Source organism: Phytophthora infestans, genomic scaffold (assembly GCF_000142945.1).
Source record: "Phytophthora infestans T30-4 supercont1.1 genomic scaffold, whole genome shotgun sequence".
Lineage (NCBI taxonomy): Eukaryota > Oomycota > Peronosporomycetes > Peronosporales > Peronosporaceae > Phytophthora > Phytophthora infestans.
The window spans coordinates 2,168,168-2,192,531 of NW_003303758.1; the positions used below are offsets into that span (position 1 = coordinate 2,168,168).

The window sequence follows — 24,364 nt, forward strand, 5'->3', positions numbered from 1 at the left end:
CCATGAGATCTTTAAAATCATCGACACTCGTCTGCATGCCAGCGGTAACACGTGCTCAAAAATTCATGAGCGTTGGGCATCCGTGATGATTTCGTCGCCATTTGTAACGACTTCCTGACGATGTTTTCCACAACGACGATCACTGCACTTGCGTAATCTGTTCCAGCAGGGACGAGAAATCCACGATAAGTGCATACTGCCGCAGGTAGATCCACAAATACAGCGTCTGACTGGTAAGCGGCGTCGAGTAGAGCTTCGTGGGTAGCTGGTCCCGTATCTTGGATAAGCGTAAGTATCGCAACAGGGCCTTGATCACCTTGATCACATTCGTAGCGCAGTTGATAGCTAGTGCAACCTCCTTGAAAGCAGGATCTCACCGAACACGCCGTCGGTGGTTATATTCAGCGCCACAGCAATCACAGAGAAGATTTTTTTTAGTGTATCGGTCAAGCAATCTCCATTTTGAGGAGTCGGATCTCGTTTTGTTGCAAAACACCTTCGTCTTCAATATCAAGGGCGCATGATTTCACTATTTTAATTTCAAATTCACTTAATTATCACTTACTCGTTAAAATCACTCACTTGTTGTTTTGGAGCGTTTTAGCTTACGTTGATCCGCACATGCATTTCGATGTGACCTCCCTCAGACGACCGTGGGATCCAAAGCACCAATGAGCCACCCCCTGATCCAGGCAAACCCAAAAGACCAGGACGCCAGCGGTCGATGTACATGGTTTTATCTTGCAGCTCTGGAATCGTGGCATCTTACGTGACCATATCTCCTGCTGCAACACCAACTTCTGCGTATTTATCTCCTCCTGAATGAATCACAATTGTCACATCTTCAGTGTCCACACTCTTCAAAAAAATGAGGTGGACAACGCCATCTCCTCTCTTCGTCCACGTTCCGTAGCTTCCTACCAAGGCTTCGTCCACCGTCGTAAGACCAAGAGCGTCATCAAGCCTTCCGTCATCAATCTCGCCAAGATACGCCGTGGGACCACAAATCGGTTGCACGAACTGCGAAGCCATGTACGCTATACCCGTAGGATCGATCGCAGATAGCGCAACAAGCCCCATGTTCGAGACCTTCAGCATATACTCGCCTTCTGCAACCGATTCTCCCATATCAGTAGTACCCGTTTCAATAAGCTGGTCGATGATAACGCCAAAGGTTTTTCGAAGCAAATCGCGCGTCTCAAATGCTGCTGTTACCGTCTTGTTGTATAGAAGTTCGCCCATACGGTAATTCGTGACGGCTGGAATATCATTCAGAACAATCGCAGAGTTGTATACGCTCACTCGGACATCATCCACAGCACCTGGTGTGTTACTGCGTACTTCGTTAATCACGCGAACGACTATATCCGTTAGATGTTTGAGTTCGTAGCCGCAACTGGAGTTTGTATCAATGAGATTTTGAAGCTCATCGACAGTAGAATCGGTCGTATTCAGTGCACCAGTGCCCGTAAGCAAGCTAAGAACATTTTCTCCTGTCGATATAATCTCGTCACCGTTAGTAATGGCTTGTTTCACAATACCTTTCACGACCTTGAGCACTGTAGACGCGTATTTCGCGTTAGCAGGGACGGGAATTCCCTGACAAGTACACACAGCGATAGGGAGATCGTAAACTACCACGTCAGTCTGGTAGGCCACAGCCAGAAGCTCTGCTGTATCTCCTTGAGGAGCTGCAGTTTGTCGATACCGGAGGTAATATATGAGTCCTCGAATCACAGTGATGATATTTGCCACACACGTAATAGCCCACTTGGCCGTCTTGTACGCAGCCAGAACTTCTCCAAAGACACCAACAGTGGAAGCATTAAGAGCCACTGCAACGACAGAACCGATCTTGGAAAGTGTCTCAAGAGCACAGTCGTCATTTTGAGGAATACACTCCAGAGAGCAGGAAACAGGGTACGATAATGGACATTGCGCGATACAGTCGTCTCCATCCTTGCCGTAACCCAATGGACAAATGTTGGTACTGTTGAACGCTACCGATTTACGGTAACACGCTGTGTCATCAGCCACGCCAATCGTTGACCCCACCCAGTTACGGATCGCTCTAGATCCGTACGTAAGACTGTCCCCTCTACGTCAGTAAGTGCAAGATCTGTGGCCGATAATCTCGTTCAGATCGCTCCAAGTTGATCGACTTCAGCTTCTGCGCGTCCATAGAATCCCGCAAGTTGGAAGCCATCGGGTGCAGTAGCAGTGGCTTTATTTTCAGTCGGCGTTATCGAGATACCAGCACTCGTCACAAAATTTAGATAGAATACTCTCGTGTGGTCATCCTTCTTCTCCCAATGAGTCTCCATCGATGTTCTCTCGGTCCCACCAGAGCCTCCATGGTTCATCGTCACCTCTTCGGGAGATTTAATCTGTAATGTCACGGCATCTATCTGCACGAACCGTAATCGACGTTATAACTTGCTCGAACTTGATCGAGTTGATGTCGGAGAATGCAACACCATGTGGACCACCGTACAAGTCACTGAGTACAATATCACTGTCGGATACGGTCGTGTCTGAAGTACTTTCTTCGACAGCTTCAATACTCGATCCACTCTTACATAGTATATCCCATATCCGTCTAAGTGGATCCAGGTAAGGGTGGATCCGAGATAGGTCTTGGTGGATCTTGCCTTCTCGTACATCGCTCATACCAGATCCATCGTCATTCCATACGGGGTGCTGTGGATCCTATGAAGGAATGATGGTAGGTGCCACCTGAAGGTGGATCTAGTAGCCACGGTTAACAAGAAGTCAGGATCCACCGCGAGGTGCCCCGGATCCCATACTTCCGAGTTCGGATCCAAGGAGGGAGGATCCCGCATAGAGGGACCCGGATCCAGGATAAAGGGATGATGGATGCAGTGGATCTCAAACTTTCGTGGGACAATGGAGTTCACAGACGGCTGCAAGACGATGTTGGATGATTGGAGAGCTCAGATCCATGACGAGTGTACACTTACAGTGAGGTGGATCCAAGGGACCTGGATCCGGATGAGTGTACCCATAATAGAGTGACCATAATGATTACGTCATGGATCCGGTAGATCTGAAGATAACACAGCTGGGATGATGGGTCAAGGGAAGAAGGGACATGCAGCCGAGCCGGGTAAGGGATTTAGCAGGTGAAAGACATAGAAGGTAGAAATCCAGGCAGGTATAGGCTTAAATATCAATACAGACTTCTATTTGCACGATAACACGCAAGTGCCTTCCTGCCCTCAAGAACCGGAACTACATTGGCCGTACGAGCTCGGAGAAGGTTGGGAATTGCGAGCCTAGTGTTGGTAGTGATAACTGGATAATACATTGGCCCGATCCTACAACCTATTGAGCTTTTCCTATACACGTGCAGATCCAACAGGCTAACCGAATTACTACTTGGTCGGTTACACCCTAGAAGATCTCAACTCTCAAGATCCCGTCACAGGAGGCGGCAAGTATAACGCAAAGGAACTACAAAGGCAAGTAAACACACCCGCAAGGCAACCCTACAGCCAGATCCACGATCTAGGCCCCGAATCTATAAGCTCGAATATTCGCTTAGGATACGGAACCATCCACGGACGCAGAGTGATGATTTTCCACTGCTGCTCCACCCCATCCCCACGTCTCGCCAAGACACTCAAGCTTCACCACTTGAGCTCTTCGGAAGTTACCGAGAGAGCAAGATCCCGCCCTACCGACGGGTACACAAGGTGAGGAAAGTTCAGCAGAACACGGATCATCGGGGGACCCCCTCCGTTAGTCGGTGTCTGGGCGCAGTTGGTAAGTTGGATCTGGCAATCTCGCAGATTTTGCTGATCCCGCTACACCACAATGGTGCGCGTGCCCGGATCTTTGGGTGACTCGGGATTTCACCGTGTGTCCCAAGAAGATGCTCAAGTGAAGATTGAGCCAGGGGAAGAGGTGTCGTCGGAGGTCGGATCGACGAAGACGCTGCTAAATGAAACAAGATCCGCGGATCGATGGAGTTTTGGGAGGAACTCTGTCGACGGAAGAGAGGTGGATCCGGATCCGGATCTAGAAGAAAAACCTCTCTATCCTCCCCAGGTCCCCTCGGGGACCCCTGCGGATCTTGACGCAAGTCAATATCCGCTAACAAAACAAGGGAAAGTGAAGACGAAACGGTATGCATTTGCAGATTCACCGGTTAAGCCAACACCGTACCTAAACCTAAGCCCGCTAGTCGAAGAAACGAGAAAGAAGACGAAAACGAGTAAGACTACGCGGAAGAAGATGCAAGCTCCAGAGTCGGAAGAAGACCAAGCTGGATCCAGGTCAAGCTGGTCCGACAAGGATCTCGAGTTTGTGTATCGCCACCAAGCTTTACGCGACTTCCTGCATCAAGATCCTGTCATGCAGATCCTGAATACACGACAGATCGAAGATCCAAGGGAACCGGTGAGAGCACCAACGAAAACGGCGAACAAAAAATTTAAAGCTAAAAACAAGCTAAAAACAGTGGAGGATCAGTGTCAGTGAGTGACACAGCTTAATTAATCCTATCAAACAGCATTCATGCAGCGGTCCAAGATTTTTTACTTCAGTTCCATAAATGATGAACGTTCCGCTATCTCAGTGGCCCGCCCCGAAGGTGTCGCGCTTGTGGTCGGCCAAGGGCGACGATCGCTGCTCTCCGCCGCGCTCTGACGACTACAAGGACTGGACTCTTATGCAACTCAAGCGCGAGATCACTCAGCGCCAGCTGAAGACCAACCCACGCCGCCGCAACAAGGAAGCGTTCGTGCGTGTATTGCTCGCGAACGACCAAGAACAGGCGCAAGCTCAGACGCAGAACGCCCCTCAGAACCAGCAGCATACACTAGAAGAGTCCGTCATGTTTGTCCCCGCTTCGAGCTCTGAACTCCAGAATATATACGTCAATAACGGAGACCGACAACAAGAAATCTATGGGGTCAATACTTCTCATCAGCCGTCTCAACAGGAAGTATACGCCACAAATGGGGGCCAGCAACAACAACATCAACAGGACGTATATGGGAATAATACACCTCAGCAGCCTCCGCCGTCGAACCTCTATAACGGAGGTCAACAGCGACAAGATATGTATATGGAGCAACACCAGCAGCAAGAAGTGTATACAAACCCTGGAGAGCAGCCACCGAGTTTTATGGCTGGAAATGTCAATGTGGTGATGCAGTCTGCGTCATTGGAGCCTACGACTCCTGTACCTCAGATGCAGACGCCAATGGCAGTCGCCCCCGAGACATTGGAGACGGAGGTAGAAGCTCCTCCGAGCTTCGAGGCTTCAAAGAGACAGAGAGTGGAGCAAACCGAACACGAGAGTGAAGGGAGTGGAAATGCCTCAGATAGTAGGAGGTCCACGCCCTCAGTGCAACAGATACAAAGAGGGTCCACGGAGTATCTGAGACGGAAGTTGAGTATACAAGCAGCACGCTTGGAGATTGAGAGCAGACGATTGGACATTGATACCAAACGAGAGCAACGCAACAGCGAGTTGCATGCCGTGCAGCTCGCATTGGCGAGTGAGCAACTTCAACACGCCAAACTGACTACCCAGAAGATGAAAAATGAGTGGATGGTGGAGCAAATGATTCAAAAGAAGAGACTCAACGACGCGGGGATCTCACACGAGGACTCGGCAGCACTTGGAATGTATATGTCATGAGTTTGGAAGCGTGTACTTTATGTGTAGCCCAATTTGTATTATTTCTTAACGTCTCAGGAATTGTTTTTTAAAGTACTATTTTATCTCCGTTGGTGCTTGACAGAGGGGACCGCAGAATACGTCGATGCTGGCACCGTGGCGCGCATAAGTAACGGAGTAGGATAGCTGGAACGAGAGGAAACAGAAGCACCACTCGTGGACGCCTTGTACACTCTATCGATGAGTTTTTTTATACGAGACTTGGCGAGATTCGACAGCTCTCCGGAGGGCAACAACACGGCCGACTGCATGGAGGCTGCTTCCTGTGAAAACAGATCGGCTACTTGCTTCACGATCGTCTTGAATCGCTCTCGAGTCAACTTTCCAGAGCCTCCATGCTCCTTGTACAGAGGATACAGCTTGGCCTTGACATACTCGACAACAGTATCCGACCATCTAATAAAATACCTACACTTAGCAAATCACTAAAAAAAAATAAAAATAAAGCACGCACGCTTCTCGTTTCCGTTTGCCGTGTGCTCGTGCTGGACGCTTCGGTGAGGTAAATGCCTCAATTACGGGCAAGTTCTGGGCAGCGTTAACAGGCGACGATACTTGTTGAGTAACTTGAGGTGGTGGTGACTCAATCAGAGCTGGAGGGTTCAAATCTCGCCACTTCTCGCTAAGTTCGATAACTCGCTGTCGAATCTCGATACTGACGTCGGAAAGCTCGGAAAGACCGTCCAACGTGGCTTGTAAGCCTTCCTCCTATATTATTTTACATAATATATCAGTAAAAAAATAAAATAACAGCATACAACATGTGTACTTACCTCGACAAGGTCTTCTTTACGAACAGGAAGCGTCTCTAAGATACCGATAACAGCATCTAACACCTGTGGATTGGGTGCTGTAGAGCTGTCTCCATCTCGTTCTGGAACGCGAATCCACTCGTGCAAAACTGCCAGACAACCCACTTCAAGTGCCGCTGCCTTCTCCTTTTGATTCAGTCGACTGAAAAACGTTTTAACCCTCGATACCAGTCTCAATTTGGCTGTCTTGGGGATCAATAGCGACACGGACGACGCGTAATTGTCGTTGTTCACTGCATCTTGCATCAGTTTGGCGAGCTCGCAGTATTCCGGAGCAAACGTGTTCGACACGCGATTGTTGCGTTGATTGGGTCGTTTACTGCCGATTTCATTGAGCAAACTCGAGTCGCGCGTTGCGATCGCCGCCGCCGCGAGTTCTTGTCGACTTCGACTGTGATCTTTCCACATTTGATCGATGTTCGACGGCGTCGATGTCACTGTAGACCGTGTACCAAGAGCAGCATTTCCATTTCTCCGTCCATATAGAGAGGATTGCGTTAGATCGCCGCGGGCGAACATGGCATCTGCTCGTAGTTGCACTTGCATCAGTTCTCTCGACATACGCAGAGCATACGCCGCTGCGATGCCTCGCACCGGTCTTCGATCTTCTGCTTCTTCTACTGCAACAAAACCTGACGGTCCGCGCCTTCGCGATCTTGTGGACGTTGATCCGCTACGTCCACGCAGCACATTCGACATTAAACTGGCCAATCGCCGTGTCCGACGTCGTGTAGACACCGTCGTGGCTGGTCGTTCAATCGCATCGCTAGCTCTCTGCTGAGTTGTGGCGTGACTAGAGCAGTACCATGATGTATTAGGTACCGATCGTAGTCCGATACAGTACGTGTGGTTGGCTACGCCACAGCCCAACGCTTCGCACAGTAGCAGCACATGTTCATCCTCGCCAGAGCCACAAAGTTCGCATCTTGCTTGGTTTACCAGACGCAATTGAGCGGCAATATCGTGGTCGGATGGGTCTGGTCGATAAACTTGTTTGACGTCCGTGATAACCTCGCGATGCACCACTGCACCCTGTGCGTCCTGTCGAGTGACTGAGCTGAACTTGGTCTTGCATAGTGGACACAAGTTGGTCACTTTGGCCCAAGCCACGATGCAGTCGAAGTGGAAACGGTGGTCGCAGCTGGACAGATGACCTTGTTTCAGAATATCTACCACGTCCTGGCAGATGCAGCACTACAAGAAACATTACAATTAAGCATTAGTTTATCGAACGGCACACTTTGCTCGCTTACGTTTGACTCTATAATTTAATAGAACAGCAACTCACAGCGTCCTCGTCGGTGCTCTCCAAAACATACTCATCTTCATCGTGCTCTCCCTTGTGTTCTTCGTCCTCGTTGTCGCTCTCCGCGAGCTCAATCACCTCCGGAACGCGTCGCTTCTCCTCGTCCGCCATGTTCCTTTTTGGCATTGAACAACAGATCCCGTTACGATGTGATTGGCTGAAAGTCATTTTCTACCAATCAGAGGGATTTCCCTTGAATCCATCAGCAATATCGATGTTGCTCATAATGCGCGACTTGTGCAGGCGTGTGTCGCTGTTGCTGTGTCTGCTGCTGGCTGTGCATCTTCACAAAGTTTCCTCCGACTCAGAGAGCGAAAATCCTGGCTCTTTACGCAGTTTAGCGCCCAAGATCGACCAGGACGCTCCTGTAGACGCTGCACCGCCCGTGTTCTGTCTCGACTTGGGCGTGGAAATCGCATTCCCCAGTCGCGACGTGGTGGACGCGATGGGCAGCGAGACACAAGCGTCCGCCGGTAGTGGCTGTCTTCGCAGCTCACCTATGAACGCGGTTATGGGCCACTTAAAATCGTCCTTAAGGACATATTCACTACACGCAGTGGACTGCGTCTTCGAGCCGATGGACGTCGAATCGTCCACCATCGCGCTGATGGGCATTGCGTCGCTATGTTCGAGGTCCAATATGGACGTCGAAGAGGACATGGACACCTGGGGACGTGAAGCGAAGCGCCAAGTGGACCAATTATTCGAAACCGAGAAGAGAATCTCCTTGGATCAAACTACTGGAATGGTCCGACACGTACCGATCTCTCCCGCTTATGAACTACCCACTAGTGGCAGTGGATTGCCACAGTTTATACTAGGCGAGACGGTGATTTGGTCTGACAATGAAGGAGAGAAACAGGAAGCAAAGGACCAAAGTTTCTTCACACATGTACAGTTGCATGTCAAGAATGACGGGAAGACGCCGTTGCATTTGTATCGACTTACATTGGTGGAGAAGAGCCAAGAACCTGTAGAACAGGGCTTCGTACTGCCCTTAGTAGCCCCGGCAGTGGTGCAGCCAGACACGAGTGAGGTCGTGTCGTTCAAGGCGATTACTGGCGCTGCAGTGGACGCGTCGAAGAGCTATTTGCTGTATATTTCGCACAGTGGCTTCCGCTCACATGTGTTTGAAGGTATTCTGGATGGGAGGGCATTCTTATCAAGAGAAGAAGCTGTACAGCCTCAAGGCGAAGACGGGCTCTTTGATCGCTTCTCGCTGGATTCGGCCAATGGGCCGTCGCTGTTTACATCGTTTCCCTATGCGACCTGGCAAGGTATTTTGCTCTTGATATTATAACTGGATGCTCTGACTTTGTATTATTCTCGTCTTTGAAGTTGGATCTATGGCAATTGCGGTGGCGGTGGGGCTTGCGGTGACGTTGTATATTCGACGCAAGAGACCGAGCGTTCGTCTCATGGGCCATGTGGCAACTAGCTGTCTCAGATCGCCGAGTAAAACAGGAGGAACGGGAGGTCGAACCTCAGCCAAACCGATTTCAAACCGTGTAGCTTCCAGTCGCGCTGCGATATCAGAAAGAGGAGAAGACCATATTGAAATGGAGAGGTACGACTTAATAGGACAGCTATAGTGTGGGGTTTCGGCTTTAAACGTGTCTCTTGCAGCCTCATCACAAAGCCGAAGGATTCGAGGAGCGACTCCAACGCCTCATTTAAGCTGCCAACGCCACCTCGTTCAAGGTATTGCTCCTGCCATTTACTGCTGTCGAAATGTTCTCATACGAATGGGTTATTTATTCCTCGTAGAATGCCTGCAATCACTATGAAGTGGAGAGCACCGCCACCGCCGATTCAAAGCTCTGATACTGGAACCAACAAGACATCACTAGCCATCCCGAGAGCGCTGGAAACACATAAGCTGCTCTTGGATCTCGACCGCAAAGCCAGACTTCATCCGAAACGCTTTGAAAGCATGTGGGACGAATACGTCGAGAGGTTTGTGCCCAGTAATCAAGCTCATGTCTTTCTTTACTTGAGTAAATTAACGTTTTGATACGTAGACTCCAGAGCGAACTACCTGACACCAACCGACCAGACTCCGACACGTTACTGAACAACATGAAGACGCATGGGATCTCGTGCATGGCCAGCGGGACTGTCAATGGGGTGGAAAAGTACGTCTTTTACGCCAAGCAACGCGAGAAGGCGTGGTTCTTCTTGGCCACCGTGGATGTCACGGTAGCCACTGCAACTACAGTACTGACCGTGCGAGCTAGTAGCGATGCCGCTGAAGATCTCGTATCACAACTCGTTCATCTGCTGAAGACAACAATCGCTCATTCGGTTTCTGGATAACCCAAGACGGCAAAGGCAAGAGAAATGTATTCAATGTAATATACGCTGCATGAAGACACGTCTTCCACACGCTGTTTAAAGAGCCAACACTCTTAAGCGGAGCTCAAGAGTCCCGTGATCACAGCGTCCATGTCGCCTTCGTGCTGCGATAGCAGAGCCACGTTGTGCGTCTTGTCCGTGAAGCCCATGTCGGCCAATGCCTGAAGTTCGTTCGTCCATCGCGGTTCCTCTTCGTCCTGCTGGTTTACCACTGCAGCAGGCGCCGGAACATTCACAGACGCGCCTGCAGTCGAGATGATGGCTGCAGGAGCGTCGATACGAACCTCCTTCGTGTCGACGGCAACAGTGGCCGGTTCTTCGGGCTCCATCACGTTAATGTCCACCCAGAGACGCTGGCCGAACCGGTTACCGTCCGGGGTACTCAGACGCCAGTAGCCAGTGTACCGGCCAGCCTTGGCCGGCGCCACCATACGTAGCGACACGTCGATAGACTTGCCAGGCAGCACGGAAGGGATCAACACGCTCTCTGGGGCCTGCATTTTGTCACCTCCCACACACGAGAGCACAGCTCCGATGGGCCACTTGTTGGGGCCACCATTGCTGAGCTTCCACACCTTGTCAAAGGCCTCTCCTGGAGCCAGTACCGTGCCGTCCGGACACGTGACGTCGCCTTCGAATACGGCCACAACGGGGCCCAAGTCTTGCTTGGTTTCTTCGATGTTAATAGTCTCAAAGTAGTCACTAGCAGACATGAGTTGCGCGTTGTGACTGTGCTGCACTTGCTGCAACACGCGTTCCACCTGTACACGGGCGTTTGGGCACTTAGCCAACAGGATGTTGGCCACTTGCTCCAAGTCTGCCGTGCCGGCCACGGCTACGATACATCCCACAAAGTTGCCGTTCTTCTGGAACTCCTCCATGACTTTCTGGAACAGTGAGGCGAACTTGGTGTTGGCCATGATCTCCATGAGCGCCTCCTGGCAGCCGGGTTCATGTAGTAGTGACACTAGGTCTTTCTTGAGCATCTGGTGCTCGGCACTGGCCTGCCACTTGTCCACTATCTTACCGAGATCCACGAATAGGTCCGACATTTTCTTCTTCTGCTGGCTGGCCAGCATCTCCTCGACGTCACCGGGTAGAACGTTGACAACGGAGCTGTTGCTAGCGTCCATGGCCAGATTGGCCGAGGTCTGCAGCGGCTCTCTGGCCACCACAATGATCTTGCACACGGCGTTGTCGGCGTCTTTGCCGGCGGCCACGGCCAGCTCGCGCATGAGGCGGAAGGCCTCGTCCAGTTCGGCGTCGTTGGTAATACGCACTTGCTCGCTGTCGTCGTCAATGTAGTAGAGTAGAAGCTCGACGTCCTTCAGCTCCGGGAAGACCAATAGCACATAGTCGCGTAGGTCACGGAAACTCAGCTCGTTTCCGGCGGAGGCGACGCGGCCGTCAAGAGATGACAAGGCCTGGTGCACGGCCGACACCTGCACGCGGCGCATGTCCTGCTTCTCCTTCCACAAGATCTTGAGCGTCGTCATGGCGGGTGCAGAATTAGTTGCGGTGTGTTGCTGCGGGTTGTAGTGCTCTTTTGGGATTGGTTTTCTCAGAAAAGAGGAAGAGAATTCTCGGAAATACAGTGCAGTATGGCTCCTTCATTTTTAGAATAAAATAAGAATGCATTTTCGGTGCGACTGTTCTGAAATAATGACACCAATGGTACACCGTAGTGGTAATTTTGAATTGTAGTAGTAGTAATAATCATTTCGAAATTTACATAATTATAGCTGCTAAAATTACAATGGGCTCAATTGAAGTAGCTTAATCAGTTCTAAAAGCACTCCTATCATGCATTCTATAAATTAATTTTTAAAAGCAGCCAATAGATAACTTAGGTATCTGAGCTCGCTTAAGACTTATAATAATACCACAGATTAATAAAATAATTACCCATAATAATTATGCTGGAGAACTTTAAATACTAAAATAACTTCAAAAAATTGAGCCAGGAAAAGGGTCAAAGTTATCCAAATGAAAGATCAAAAAATAAAGCCGGTCATTTCCGATTCCGTCTGGAAAAGAAATGCAAATGACAGAGTTTCCACTGCACTTTAATGTGGCTAAAGAGCGCTAGGTCAGGTCGTCGCTGCTGTACAGCCAGCCCTGAATTTTTCAGGAAGCTACGTGTAATAGAGAACTTTAGTTTTCTGGACAGACTAAAGATTTGAACCAGCAATTGTCAGAAAAAGGGTGAAATCCGAAGGTCCAAAACTATATTCCAGCGACCTTATGTTTATTAAATTGCAACCACGTTATTTTCCATCGCACGAGCCTTCTGAAAGAGCTGTTTTCCGCTCCTTCGATAGATGATGTGGGTGACATTGCCTATGCTTCGACGACTTCACAAAGTAAACCCTTCTAGAACAGTCGATTTCCACACAAGCATTCTGCTGGGTCCCTTTTTTTCTTTTTTAAGGGGCGTGTCGAGTGCAATCAAAATTGAGCAGCGATTGTTCTCCAGGCGTATTTACCATCATTCTACTTCAATTTGGACACAAAGTACAGGCCTTGCAAGTATATCATTTATCAGGAGCATTACACTTTTGAAAACACGTTTCTGATCTAACTATTGAGCTAGGTTATCAATTTCGGACAGCCTTCAACTGTCAAACGCCTCTCTACTTCTCACCAGATCTCAATTCTCCTCGCCCTGCTCAAGTCAGACCGAAGAGGAGATGACGAAGACTATCGAGCTAACTACAAGCGGCACCGAGCCGCTCACGCAGACGTTGGCGCTGGCCAGTGAACCTCTGACGGTGGCCACGCTCCGAGCCGAGGCGGCCGCACTACTGGCCGGCAATGCTAAGACCTTCTCGCTGCGCTACACGGACTCGGACGGAGACGAAGTGACTATCGCCCACGACGCGGACGTCAAGGAACTGGCCGACTACATGGACGATGAACAACTAGAGCGTGTGACGGTGACGGTGGTGTCACAGGAAGCGGCCGGCCGTCGTGCCGCCAGCGCGGTGCAGACGCAGCTACGCGGTCTAGTAACAGCCATGTCCAAGCTGGCTACGACCAAGCCTAAGCAGCCCACGCCGGCCAACGCCATGAACCTACTGGTGGCCAGTCTACAGACTATGGATGTGGCCGAGGACTCGGAGGAGCTGGCCGCGATCAAGAAACAACTTCTCGAAATACTGGACGATGATGAGTTTAAGAAGGCGGTGGAGGAGCTGTGCGCTTCTGAAGAGCTCAAGGATCTGGCCGACGTCATGGTGGCCGCTATCTACGCAGAAGATGCGGTGGCCATTGAAGAGACAGCCACGGCCAGGCTGGACGAGCTACTGGTGTTCGCCCAGCGTCTAGTGGCCCGCTGTCCGACGCTTAAGCCGGCCATGGTCAACGTGGCCAAGAACTGCATGAGCGGCCTGGTCCGTCTTAACGACGAAGGGCTGGCCGACGATGGAACGAGCTCGAGTTCAAGTAGCAGTGCTGAAGACGTGGAGCTTGAAGCTCGTGAGGTGGCTGTGCACTTCGGAATCATCTGTGACGGATGTGACAAAGAGCCACTCGTTGGTGTCCGCTACAAGTCACTGGAAACGCCGGACTTTGATGTATGTGAAGACTGTGAAGCCAGCGGCCAATGGGCCGAGCACGAGCCGTTCATCAAAATCGCGGACCCGTCTCGTGCTCCCAAACACCAACGTACGCCGGAACGAGTGGCGCATCCGTTCGTGAGATGCGATGGATGCGAGACGAGTCCCATTGTGGGCCCTCGATTCAAGTCGAAGACTGCGTATGACTTTGATCTTTGTCAAGCCTGTGAGGCCAGCGGCAAGTGGAAGGAATCGCACGGGCCGTTCACGAAGATCGTGGAACCTGGCATGATGCACGCGATGAAGTTCACTTATCGTCGTGGAGGAAAAAAATATGGCCACGGTAACTTCGGCCGTCATCATGGCAAGTTCGGCCGTCACCACGGCAAGTTTGATGGGCACCCCGGCAAATTCAATCGTCATGGCCACCACGGTCCACCTGGAATCCCTTTTGATGGCCCACCATCTCACCACCACGGGCCATCATTCACTGGTTTCGGCCCGCGTCCTCGTCATGGAGGCCCTGGCTTGCCTGGCCATGGGCCGCCACCACCACCGCATGACGAGGGCCCTCGCTTTGGCTTCGGTGAAGCTCAACGTGGACCTGGTTTTGGTCGTCCCGATTTTCACGGCCACGGACCCCCGATCCTCCCCCTCACTTCGGTGAACACGATCAAGGATTCCCGACTCCAGGCCCACCTGGCTTTGGCCTTGGACACTTTGGCCCGCCTGGACCTGGATTCCCCGGTCCGCATGGCTCGACTCCGTACATGCCGAACGTCCACATGCATTTTGGCCCTCGAGGATGCCCCCGTGGCCGTCACGGACGTGACATGCGCTTCTCGGGCGACAATGAACAGCAAGAAGCGGGCCGTCGTCGCCATGGACGTGGCCGCTGGGGCCGTGAGGCTTCCGACCTTGAGGCACGTTTCGTTGAGGACGTAACTATCGAAGACGGGACAGTCGTGGAAGCTGGAAAGCCGCTACGTAAGATGTGGAAGCTGGTCAACGACGGTGAGCGAGCGTGGCCGGATGGATGCTACATGATCACTCAGCCGGGCAATCCCATGTTCCCGGACAGAGAATCAAGTCGCATCGAGCTTCCTGCTTTGGCTCCTGGTCAGGAATATATCGCTGGAGTCGACTTGGTCGCTCCGTCGCAGCCTGGACGCTACCCGAACTTTTGGCGTGTGTGTGACCCCGCCGACGCCAGCTTCGGCCACCGCTTCTGGATTGACATTGTGGTTGTTGGAAATAGTATTGCTGAGTCGACTCCATCGGAAGCTCCAACGGCCGACAGCGGCGAAGACGAGATGAAGAAATCTGCTGAAGCTACGCCGTCCACTGAGGCTTCGTCGGATGATGATATCGAGATTATTGATGTGACTGAAGCACAGGAAGCTGACGGTGATGCGGAGATCGGAGACGACAGTGAGGCTTTCGACGAGAACAAGAACTTCAAGGAGTCGATGCAAATACTGGCAGCGATGGGATTCTCTGATTTGGACAAGAATCTTCGGGCGCTGAAGCTGGTCGATGGGAACGTCGGTGGCGCTGTCAACGTACTGCTGTCAGAGTAAGACGAGTACGAATCAACCATGCGTGTTTGTGTACGGACAACATAAACCGAATGAGCGATTAAAAAAAAAGACTTCACAACAAGCTTCAAAGCGCCAAGGGAACAAGAAAAAATCGAATATGAAGTGTGGTAGTAAAAGAAACTCGTATTTCTGCGTTCGTGTGCATGTCATAGCAACAGGAAAACAAAAAAAACAAAAGATACTCATTAACATAATTCTTTGACTTCAATTCACCTTACTAATTGTCACACAGCGTCTTGCCAGTTTTAGGCGGCGTCCATATTGATTCTGTAATTTAGCGTTTTTTTATTTTATCTAGTATTTTTAAAGTTCGTACAACCTCCTCTCGCTTACATCAGGCTCTTGACTGAAAGCGGTTCGCCCGCCAAAAACTTATTGATAGCAGCAGTACACTCGGCATGTTTTTCGTGTTGCAGAATGTGTCCGCAGTCGTCAAATAGCAGCACCTGTCCTTGAGCCTCCGGGGTCCATTTCGAGCACGTCTACTGACGAGACGTCCAGAACTTGATCGTGCTTGCCCCACATCACCAACGTCTTGGCACGAATGTCAGGCAACAAATCCTCCAACACCGTCGGGTTCTGCAACGAATCGTGGACAATCTTCTCCAACACTGGCAACTGCTTCTCCCGTTCGGACGCAATCATATTTAAAAAGACATGCGGAATTTTACGTGGATCGTAGCTGAGATGGTTGTTCATCTCGACTAGATCGTCGGCTGTGTGTGCAAGCAGCAAGTTCCGTCCTGAATCCTCGAGCATTTTCAGTAATGCGCTCTTCCTGGGCATTGAGATACCCGCTGGACACACCATAGTCAGTGACTTGATACGCTCCGGGTACAGTCCAGCATACACTCCAGCGAGCATACCGCCCATGGAGCAGCCTACGAGATGGATCTGTTTATTGGTGGGTACCTCCTTCTCTAAAAATTCGTGCAATCGCTCGGCTTGATTGGGCATTGAATAGTTGGTCAGAGGATCGATTGGGGTCGTGCGTCCTTGGCCGGGCAAGTCTGAGATGACGATCTTGTAGCGCTTGTCGACGCCGCGGGCCACGCGAACCCACAACTCCTTGACGGAGCTAAAGCCGTGCAGGAAGACGACGACGTCCGTCTCCTTCTCTTCCTTGCCCCGTCGCTCTATGTAACTCCAGTTGTACTGGTCGATGCTCGCATTCTTGGCGGAAAAACCTGAGAAGAAGCGGACGGCGTCGAACACCGACATGAGGAGGGAGGCCATCGTGATGGTCGAGAGGCAAATTTATCAACGTATTTGTAACGCTAAGTAAAAAAAAAGAGGTGTTGACGGTCGCAATGCAAAAAATCGATAACAAAGCGCTTGTGTCACAGAGGGAAAGAGACTGATTACGCCCTCGGTGAGTGGGTGAAATTGGTTTACTTAATCGACCATCATTCTGCAAACTTCAACCACCAATTTGCCGATGAAGAGCTACTACTTCATTAGATTGAAAAAAGAAAAAAAATTATCTGAGGAGAATAAGCTAACTACCGTAGCGTGAAGTCACTCTTTGGTTCTTTTGCTTTGCAATGCTCTTGCGACGTTAATTAATTAAGCTCATTGTTCTGGTCGTGAAGTTATTGAGCAAGGAAGCTCTTTGGGCGCGTAGTGGAGATCGGTCTTATCAAAAGTAATTAGGAATGATCAGTGGGTGCAGAAGTTGCAAGCTGTTTAGGCTTTCCGCTGGATTTTTTATCCAGCGCACCGTGCACGACCCGCTCCGTGGATACTTGCTCCGTCAAGAATTTGTTGATCGCAGCTGTACACTCAGCGTATTTCTCGTGCTGGAGGATGTGGCCACAGTTATCAAAGAGAAGAATCCGCACTCGCGTCTCCGGGTGTAGCTTTTCCCGAAGCACTTCCGCCGACGATACGTGCAGCACGCGGTCATGTTTTCCCCACATCACTAACGTCCTGGCTCGGATATTAGGAAGCTGTTCTTCTAATACAATAGGGTTCTGAAGAGCATCATTGATAATCTTCTCCAGCACCGGCAGTTGCTTCTTACGCTCTGCTGCGACGATCGACGCGACAGCGCTTGGAAGTTTAAATGGCTTGAAACTGAGAGCGTGATTCATTTCATGGATATCTTCGGGAGTGTGTGCAAGGAGGAGATTGCGTCCAGATTCCTCAAGCATCACCAGTAAATCGCTTTTCGTGGGCATAGTGATCCCGGCAGGACAGATCATCGTCAGGGTCTTCACTCGAGTAGGAAATAACCCAGCATACACTCCAGCCAGCATTCCACCCATTGAGCAGCCGATCAAGTGGATTTTCTTGTCCGCAGGGACCTCCTTCTCGATAAACTCATGCAGTCTTTGAGTTTGGTTAAGTATTGAGTATTTAGCAAGTGCATCCACAGGAGTTGTGCGCCCATGGCCAGGAAGGTCTGGGATCATGATTTTGAAACGTTTGTCAACACTGCGTGCAACTCGAACCCAAGACTCCTTCATGGAGCTGAAGCCGTGTAAGAATACTACAACATCCGTGCTCTGTTCATCTTTGCCTGGGCGCTCAATGTAGCTCCAGTTGTACTTGTCTACACTGGTAAACTTGGCCGAGAATCCTGACACAAACCGCACTGCGTCGATTACCGACATAAATAGCGGATTCGGCATTGTTCCTTCACCTCTGGGTCAAAGAAGTGACTCCAAAATTATAAGAAAAACTACTCGCGTTATAAATAGAGAAAAGCTGAATTATAAAAGCGAGGAATGCTTGTTTTAGTTTAGCTACTAGTAGTACTACTTTATTTTTATTTATTACTACAAAAGTACTTCTGTATTAAATACCAATATTATAGTACTACTTATAATTAAGAAATTAAAGCTCACCATTTATAAAAAAACTTCCTGCTTCGCTATTAACTTTTGCCGCTAATAAATGATAAATACCTCGCCATTCGTTCTGACGGAAAACGGAGCTGTCTCTAAAACGCCATAACGGCCTGCTGTCCAGCGAGAGCGAACGTGAAGCTGAGCTCCTCGTCCGCTAGAAATTTGTTAAGCACGTCGACACATTCGACCGGCTTGTCGCTCGGTATGAGGTGGCCACAACTTTCGAGCACCAACACGTGTTTGCGCGTGACGTTGAGCTTGTCGTCGATCACCTTCAGACACGACACGTCAAAAACTTCGTCCTGGTCGCCCCATACGACCATGGTTCTGGCTCGAATGTTGTGGAGTTCGTCTTCTAGCATTGTCGGGTGGGCAAGCATGTCCATAAGCACCTTCTGCACCACTCCTCGTGCTCGTCCACGTTTGGGGATGGCAAGCGCTCGAAACACACGAGGCGTGTGCACGAAATTGGCAACACTAGCAACGCGGTCACGCCACTCGCCCACTTCGCTCGTAGAAGTTTCGGTAGGACTTTGCAACGTCGACTTGCCCAGGTCGTCGATGTCACTGAGCGTGACGCTCATCGTAGGCATTGAGATACCACATGGACACATCAAAAGCAGTGATTTGACTCGCGCTGGGTGCATCGCAGCGTAGACACCAGCAATGGATGCACCCATGCAGGTGCCTACAAGATGCACCTTGTTGTTCGGGTACAGCTCAGACTCGAAGAACTCGTGCAGTCGACGGGCTTGTCGATCCGCGGAGAAATTCATTTGCGGATCCAGTGGCGTCGTTTTCCCGTGGCCTGGGAGATCGGGGATCACGACGTGGTAGTTCTTGCTGAGGCCGCTAGCGACACGCACCCAGCCCTCTTTCGAAGACCCGAGACCGTGTAGAAAGACAACGATCTCTCGGCTCTTGGAGCTGGCCGCGGGTCGGATCAAATAGTTCCATTGGAACTGGTCTACACTGGCCGTTCGGGCCTGGAACCCCTTGCCGTAGCGCATCAGGTCTCCTGAGTGGGAGCTGAAAGCGTCGAGCACGCGCAGGAAGCCCATGGTGATGTATGAGATGGTCCGACCTGTGTGCTCTTCGTGGTGAAACGTGTTGTGACACGCCAAGCAGTGGGTTGAGTTTCAATGAGACAGAGTGTATGTCGGTCGTTCCAGGGACGAACGGTTGTGCTCTTAAGTTGGAGCCTCTAACCCTGTCGCTAACTCAAAGGCTCAGAGGCTGTCCGACTGCAGTGTGATTGCGGAGTGGTGCCGCAGCGCTCCAGCTCTCTTGGTGCATCATCCACCCCGGATTTTTCGTGCTCGCTCGCGCGTTGAACACAACAGCGTGGGGCCCACGGTGGGCCACTGGCAATCACTGCTGCTTCATCGCGATCGCTCGATTGCTCTAGGGCAAGCAGATGAATTGACCGATTGTTATGTGCTAAAAAGTGCTGACTTCTGGAAAACTGTCAAATCTCCGTGGTAAGTACGAATAATTTCCATAGTTTTGCCGTACATGGTTTTTACTTGCAAATTGCAAGTTGCAATTCCGCCACGCCACAAAGACAGCGAAGTTTGCGAAGTGTAGCGCACGGGTATGAGGCGAAGTGTAGCAGTAGTAAATCTGTCAGTTCTTCTACTGTATATCGTCCTGTGTGCAGCGCTCATGGGCACCAGCTTGCTGTTGTCGCAGAGCTTCAGTGCGCTGTCAATCCTACTGTTCGTCACGAACTTCGTGTCGCGCCCATGTGCCTGCTGCACTGGCAGATGGCGATTCCTGACGGAATCGATTGTCGTTTATTCCAAAACACAAGGAAAAAATGGCAAAAGGAGCTATGGATTCGCCCACCTTGATGATCACCTGTTCACTGCCAGTCATTGCCGGCGCTGTTTACGGCGATTGCTGGCAAGAGAGTACATGTATTGGAGTGTTGCCCGCATCGTCCCGTTACTGCATCGATAGAGATGAAATCTTTCATCTTGCACTTGATTATTCCTGTGTTCAGGAAAGCGGGCCACTGTTTTCTACGATGTTGTAAACATTGGTGCATGGAAAATATGGGGCGGAACAAAACACATTTAAAGACAAATACCACTTCAATACCGGTACGTATGAGAACTTTGTCACCAAATTCTCTGATGCCTACGCAAATTAGACGCTCCGCGTTCAATCTTCATGGCGAACACGATCACGCAATGGTCCGATACACATAGCGGTGTCCACGGAACTTCAGCACGATCACTGCAGCAAGCGCCGCGCAGACGCAGCCCGACACGAAGAACGTGACTGCAAGTGTTGCGAACGATCTGTCTTGGTGATGAGCCTCGGTCTCAGTGGCAAACGACTCTGTGTAATGAGCAGCCAGAACCTCACCGTCGGGACGTGTAACATCCTCTGAAGTGTCTTTAATCGGGTGGTCCTTTGCACTTTTCTTGAACGGGACGATACCAAAGATCGAGCCTCCGTAGACAGCTTTCTCCTCCCACACGAGCTCTTCGTCGCTGATATCCGGTCTCATGAAGGCGCAGTCGGCCTCAATGCCCAAGTTGTTTTTGCCACGCACAATCTTAAAGAATCCGTTCATCCCCCAGTACGTGCCCCATGAGTTGCGGATGTGCCAGTACTTGACGCCATCCTCTTCGCCCCATCCGACAATTTCCACGTCGTGATCAATATCCATAAAGCCCGTCTTGTCCTCAAGAATGCCGGCCTTGTACTTGTAGGTAAACTCTTCACTGCAGGCAATGCCGCATGTGATAGGACCGTCTTCCATGATCTCCTTCATCATGGCAAGTTCACCCGACAAGTGGCCGTGGCTCTTGGCTCGGTAGCGTACCATCTTCGTTACTGGGAAGCACTGTGGCACCTTCTTACTCTCAGGAGTATACATGCAGCTACATAGTCAACAAGTTAGCATCGTAACCCCCCCCCCCAAAAAATACTTTTTTTAACGTACTTCATGCAATAACCCTCTGGGGGGCAAGTGCCATTGGTTGCTTGGTACTTGGTGTGATCCGTTGCGTTGTATGGCAAGCAAGACTCGTCCGGCAGTCCGTAGAGGCGCATGAACTCGTACACGTCAGAGGCTTCTCCACCGTCACAGCCGGCGGATAGTCCGTGACCCGGTGCACAGTTAAGAAAACTCTGGCGACCCAGCATCACGTCTGCTCCCGTGTACTTACGACGCGTGTTAGCGATCTTGATGCGATCCTGGGCGCTCGACATGGCGCCGTGAGCGAAGCACGAGCCACAATACTGAGGGATATGCTGGTTCCAACTGGGGACGCAGAAACCACGCTCGCACCAGTCCAGGTGCTTGGGGAGTTGCTCGAGCTCCTGCGCCTCATCCAGCGACATTGTTGGCAGCGAATGCACCTTCGGGTGCAGATGCTCACGACCTTTCATGGTTCGTTTGCAGCGACATCCTTCTTGTTCAGCGTCGACAGAGTGCAACAACAGCGTAGAGAGCGCGATGGTCAACACTGTTGCCTTGCAGATGGATCCAAAGCGGCCACTCCACATTTTCTCGACTTGAAAAGATTTCAGTACGATCACCGAAGGATTTTGTCAGTTTGGCGCTTGCAACGGCGGAAGCGGATTCGAGAATGAATGAAGGAGATCCTGGCAGCAGACTTTACTGGCGGCGCAACGGTCGGCGGTTGCAGCTGATGCGGCGTTTCCCAGACGTATCATTGGCCACCACCACTGACGGGTGCACTTGGTGCTTGTATTCAGCGTTAAATTTTATGTTTGTTTTTTTCTACTTTCTGAGCTATGAAAGCTCTAGCATAGTACATTCTAGAGCTTTCATAACTCAGAAAGTAGAAAAAACAAACATATAATTTGAGGTCTTAAATTATCCTTATCTGTCGACAGGTTGTGAGTTTCTGGTAAACGATTGCAGGGATGCTCGATCGAAATAGATGGGGTGCTTCCGGGGTGTTGGATGTGGTTGCTGGTTTCGAAATTGGCAAGCTTCTTTCGTTGGTAGGTATGGACACCGCCGAGAGCAACGACTACTACATGCGCATCGACTATGCTCGAGAAGCAGTGCTCGATGTTCAACAGCAGCTACAAGACTCTCGGAACGACATCGCTAAGGTGATGGATGCAGCCGAGCTGCTCACTGCTGAGGCATGTGCGCTTGCTCTTCGACGAGAAGAGTTGGAAAAAGACGAAGCCACATTGGTCCAATCCGAGGCAATCGCGGTGCAAAATAAAATACTTGCGGAGAAGAAGCTCATGGATATTGGTGGATACGAATGCGTCGTGCGAATCCTGCGCAAGGACCTGCAGAAGGCCAAGCTCGAGATAATGGACACCGAGGGTACACCTTCCTATAACAGCGTGCACTGCGCTCCAATAGCATTACCTGACTAACTATTACGAGTGCTACGAGCAGATGAAACAAAGGACCTTATCCACGAGGAGCTTCTTCTTCGAGCACAAATTGCCAGTATGACGGAGAGCTTGACCGCTACCCAGCAGAGCGTCGCGAAACTGCAGCATGAGTGCGCCAGCGCAGCCGAGGGGAAGCGCCAGACCGATGACAAGCTGCGGCAACTGTCTCTATTCCTCGATCAAGCGCTTAACTCCCCGTCAAGCGTTCGGTCAGCCTCGCCAACTTCGCCAACATCGTCTTAGTCTTAGAAATGAACCAGTCTCCATGAAATGATATACTTTCAGATAAAAAAGCACTTCAACTTGAGCCTATTTATGTAGTTAATTCTTTATCTGTAACTGCTACTTCATATCGTCACTTTTGACCACATAGATCTTTCGTGGCAGCCATCACATTGGCAAAGCTCCAGGACACGCTTACCTCTCTGTATCTCTGTACGCGACCGCCATGGACAAGTACCGACGCGTGGAGAAGCCTCGCCGCGAGGAGCAATCGACGCAGGTGGAGCCCAACGAGATCCGCATCACGCAGCAGGGTAAAGTGCGCAGCTACATTTCCTACGCCAACGGGCTCTTCGCTGTGAGTTTTTCTTTATATGTTTTTAATCTATAAAAATGTAATATAAACACTAACTTCTGCTGGACTTCTTGCTACAGGAGAAGAGTGAACGTCGTGTGGTATTGAAGGCTATGGGCAACGCAATCAGCAAGGCTGTGACTGTGGCGGAGATCCTGAAACACCGTGTAGCCAATCTGCATCAAGTGACGCGTATCTCGTCCATTGAGACTGTGGACGTGTACGAACCGCTTGAGGAGGGACTGGATCGCATCGAGACCACGCGTCACATCCCTGGGATCTCAATTCAGCTCTCGCTGGACGAACTGGAGCGAGACGACCCTGGATACCAGAGTCCCATCCCGCTGGATCAGGTGACGGCAGGTTCGCCGACGTACCACGATGGTCGGGAGTTCAGGAAGCCACGAGGCCACAGTAGACGCTCTGGTCGCAATGGAAACAATAGTGGAGACGCAGAAACGGCAGCTAAAACGGAGGAAACTATCGAGGAAGTTGAGGTAGAGGCGGACGAGCAGAGTCCTGGTGAAGGAGCTACCGGTAGTAATACCGGTACGCCGACGACTCGAGGAAAGCGAGGCAAGGGACGAGGTCGTGGACGTAGCGGTAGCAATGGAGGACGTGGCAAGAAGACACGTGGACGTAATTCTGATGGAGAAGACCAGGCAGAAGCCGGTGCAGTCGAACAGGTAGAGACGGGAACGCCGGCCACGCAGACAAACCGCAAGTCTGGACGTGGGAGGAAAGGGAAGAGAACGCCACGTAACGATGACGAGAAGACAGCAGAAGGAGAAGATGTCGATGAATCTCGTGAGAATGGCGGAGGTGGCAAGGGACGACATTCTGCTCGTGGTCGTGGTCGAGGACGTGCCCGTGGAGGTCGCGGCGGGAGCAATGGACGCGACGGAAACGCCGCATCTGCTACAACGGATGCGGTTGCCGCAACTGAGCAGTAAGTTTGTCATCTCGTAGGATTCTGATAATGTCGGAGCTTATGCTGGACACGTGAAGGAGCATGACGTGAACTAGGAAAGATAAAGCAAACAAAAATAGTAATGATTGACTCTTTTAGTCAAATTGATGTCTGGCGGTATGAATCATAATTACCAGTTTAATACTACGTAGTAGTAGTACTACCGGTAGTACGAGTATTCTGTGCAACCTAACTATCGTAATTTATCCGAACTGCGACGTGC

At 50.8% G+C, this 24,364-nt stretch overlaps 10 protein-coding genes across 10 annotated transcripts; 3 read left to right on the top strand and 7 right to left on the bottom strand.

Annotated features, from left to right (window-relative positions):
- Positions 1 to 600: 600 nt before the first annotated feature.
- PITG_00386 (uncharacterized protein) lies at positions 601 to 2,324 on the bottom strand (the record flags this gene model as incomplete). The annotated part of the gene is made up of 4 exons (XM_002908944.1): positions 601 to 747; positions 793 to 2,000; positions 2,051 to 2,069; positions 2,163 to 2,324. 4 exons carry the CDS (start codon positions 2,322 to 2,324, stop codon positions 601 to 603), a joined length of 1,536 nt encoding a protein of 511 aa, XP_002908990.1.
- A 3,427-nt stretch (positions 2,325 to 5,751) lies between these two features.
- PITG_00388 (uncharacterized protein) lies at positions 5,752 to 7,939 on the bottom strand (the record flags this gene model as incomplete). Its single annotated transcript, XM_002908945.1, has 4 exons — positions 5,752 to 6,106; positions 6,165 to 6,418; positions 6,469 to 7,716; positions 7,811 to 7,939. 4 exons carry the CDS (start codon positions 7,937 to 7,939, stop codon positions 5,752 to 5,754), a joined length of 1,986 nt encoding a protein of 661 aa, XP_002908991.1.
- A 228-nt stretch (positions 7,940 to 8,167) lies between these two features.
- PITG_00389 (uncharacterized protein) lies at positions 8,168 to 9,902 on the top strand (the record flags this gene model as incomplete). The annotated part of the gene is made up of 4 exons (XM_002908946.1): positions 8,168 to 8,964; positions 9,167 to 9,395; positions 9,596 to 9,784; positions 9,857 to 9,902. The coding sequence occupies 4 exons, from the start codon at positions 8,274 to 8,276 to the stop codon at positions 9,900 to 9,902; spliced, it is 1,155 nt and encodes a 384-aa protein (XP_002908992.1).
- A 251-nt stretch (positions 9,903 to 10,153) lies between these two features.
- Positions 10,154 to 11,744, bottom strand: PITG_00390 (uncharacterized protein; the record flags this gene model as incomplete). Its single annotated transcript, XM_002908947.1, has 1 exon — positions 10,154 to 11,744. The coding sequence occupies one exon, from the start codon at positions 11,677 to 11,679 to the stop codon at positions 10,237 to 10,239; it is 1,443 nt and encodes a 480-aa protein (XP_002908993.1).
- A 1,129-nt stretch (positions 11,745 to 12,873) lies between these two features.
- PITG_00391 (uncharacterized protein) lies at positions 12,874 to 15,553 on the top strand (the record flags this gene model as incomplete). Its single annotated transcript, XM_002908948.1, has 2 exons — positions 12,874 to 14,347; positions 14,419 to 15,553. The coding sequence occupies 2 exons, from the start codon at positions 12,874 to 12,876 to the stop codon at positions 15,318 to 15,320; spliced, it is 2,376 nt and encodes a 791-aa protein (XP_002908994.1).
- Positions 15,554 to 15,670: 117 nt separating this feature from the next.
- On the bottom strand, positions 15,671 to 16,577 carry PITG_00392 (serine protease family S33, putative; the record flags this gene model as incomplete). Its single annotated transcript, XM_002908949.1, has 2 exons — positions 15,671 to 15,799; positions 15,846 to 16,577. 2 exons carry the CDS (start codon positions 16,575 to 16,577, stop codon positions 15,671 to 15,673), a joined length of 861 nt encoding a protein of 286 aa, XP_002908995.1.
- A 517-nt stretch (positions 16,578 to 17,094) lies between these two features.
- Positions 17,095 to 17,974, bottom strand: PITG_00393 (uncharacterized protein; the record flags this gene model as incomplete). The annotated part of the gene is made up of 2 exons (XM_002908950.1): positions 17,095 to 17,115; positions 17,183 to 17,974. 2 exons carry the CDS (start codon positions 17,972 to 17,974, stop codon positions 17,095 to 17,097), a joined length of 813 nt encoding a protein of 270 aa, XP_002908996.1.
- Positions 17,975 to 18,285: 311 nt separating this feature from the next.
- PITG_00394 (serine protease family S33, putative) lies at positions 18,286 to 19,254 on the bottom strand (the record flags this gene model as incomplete). Its single annotated transcript, XM_002908951.1, has 1 exon — positions 18,286 to 19,254. The coding sequence occupies one exon, from the start codon at positions 19,252 to 19,254 to the stop codon at positions 18,286 to 18,288; it is 969 nt and encodes a 322-aa protein (XP_002908997.1).
- Positions 19,255 to 20,381: 1,127 nt separating this feature from the next.
- Positions 20,382 to 21,598, bottom strand: PITG_00395 (cathepsin B, cysteine protease family C01A, putative; the record flags this gene model as incomplete). The annotated part of the gene is made up of 2 exons (XM_002908952.1): positions 20,382 to 21,087; positions 21,150 to 21,598. 2 exons carry the CDS (start codon positions 21,596 to 21,598, stop codon positions 20,382 to 20,384), a joined length of 1,155 nt encoding a protein of 384 aa, XP_002908998.1.
- Positions 21,599 to 22,186: 588 nt separating this feature from the next.
- On the top strand, positions 22,187 to 24,245 carry PITG_00396 (aspartyl protease family A01B, putative; the record flags this gene model as incomplete). Its single annotated transcript, XM_002908953.1, has 4 exons — positions 22,187 to 22,520; positions 22,596 to 22,803; positions 22,982 to 23,174; positions 23,252 to 24,245. The coding sequence occupies 4 exons, from the start codon at positions 22,187 to 22,189 to the stop codon at positions 24,122 to 24,124; spliced, it is 1,608 nt and encodes a 535-aa protein (XP_002908999.1).
- Between the last annotated feature and the right edge of the window lie 119 nt (positions 24,246 to 24,364).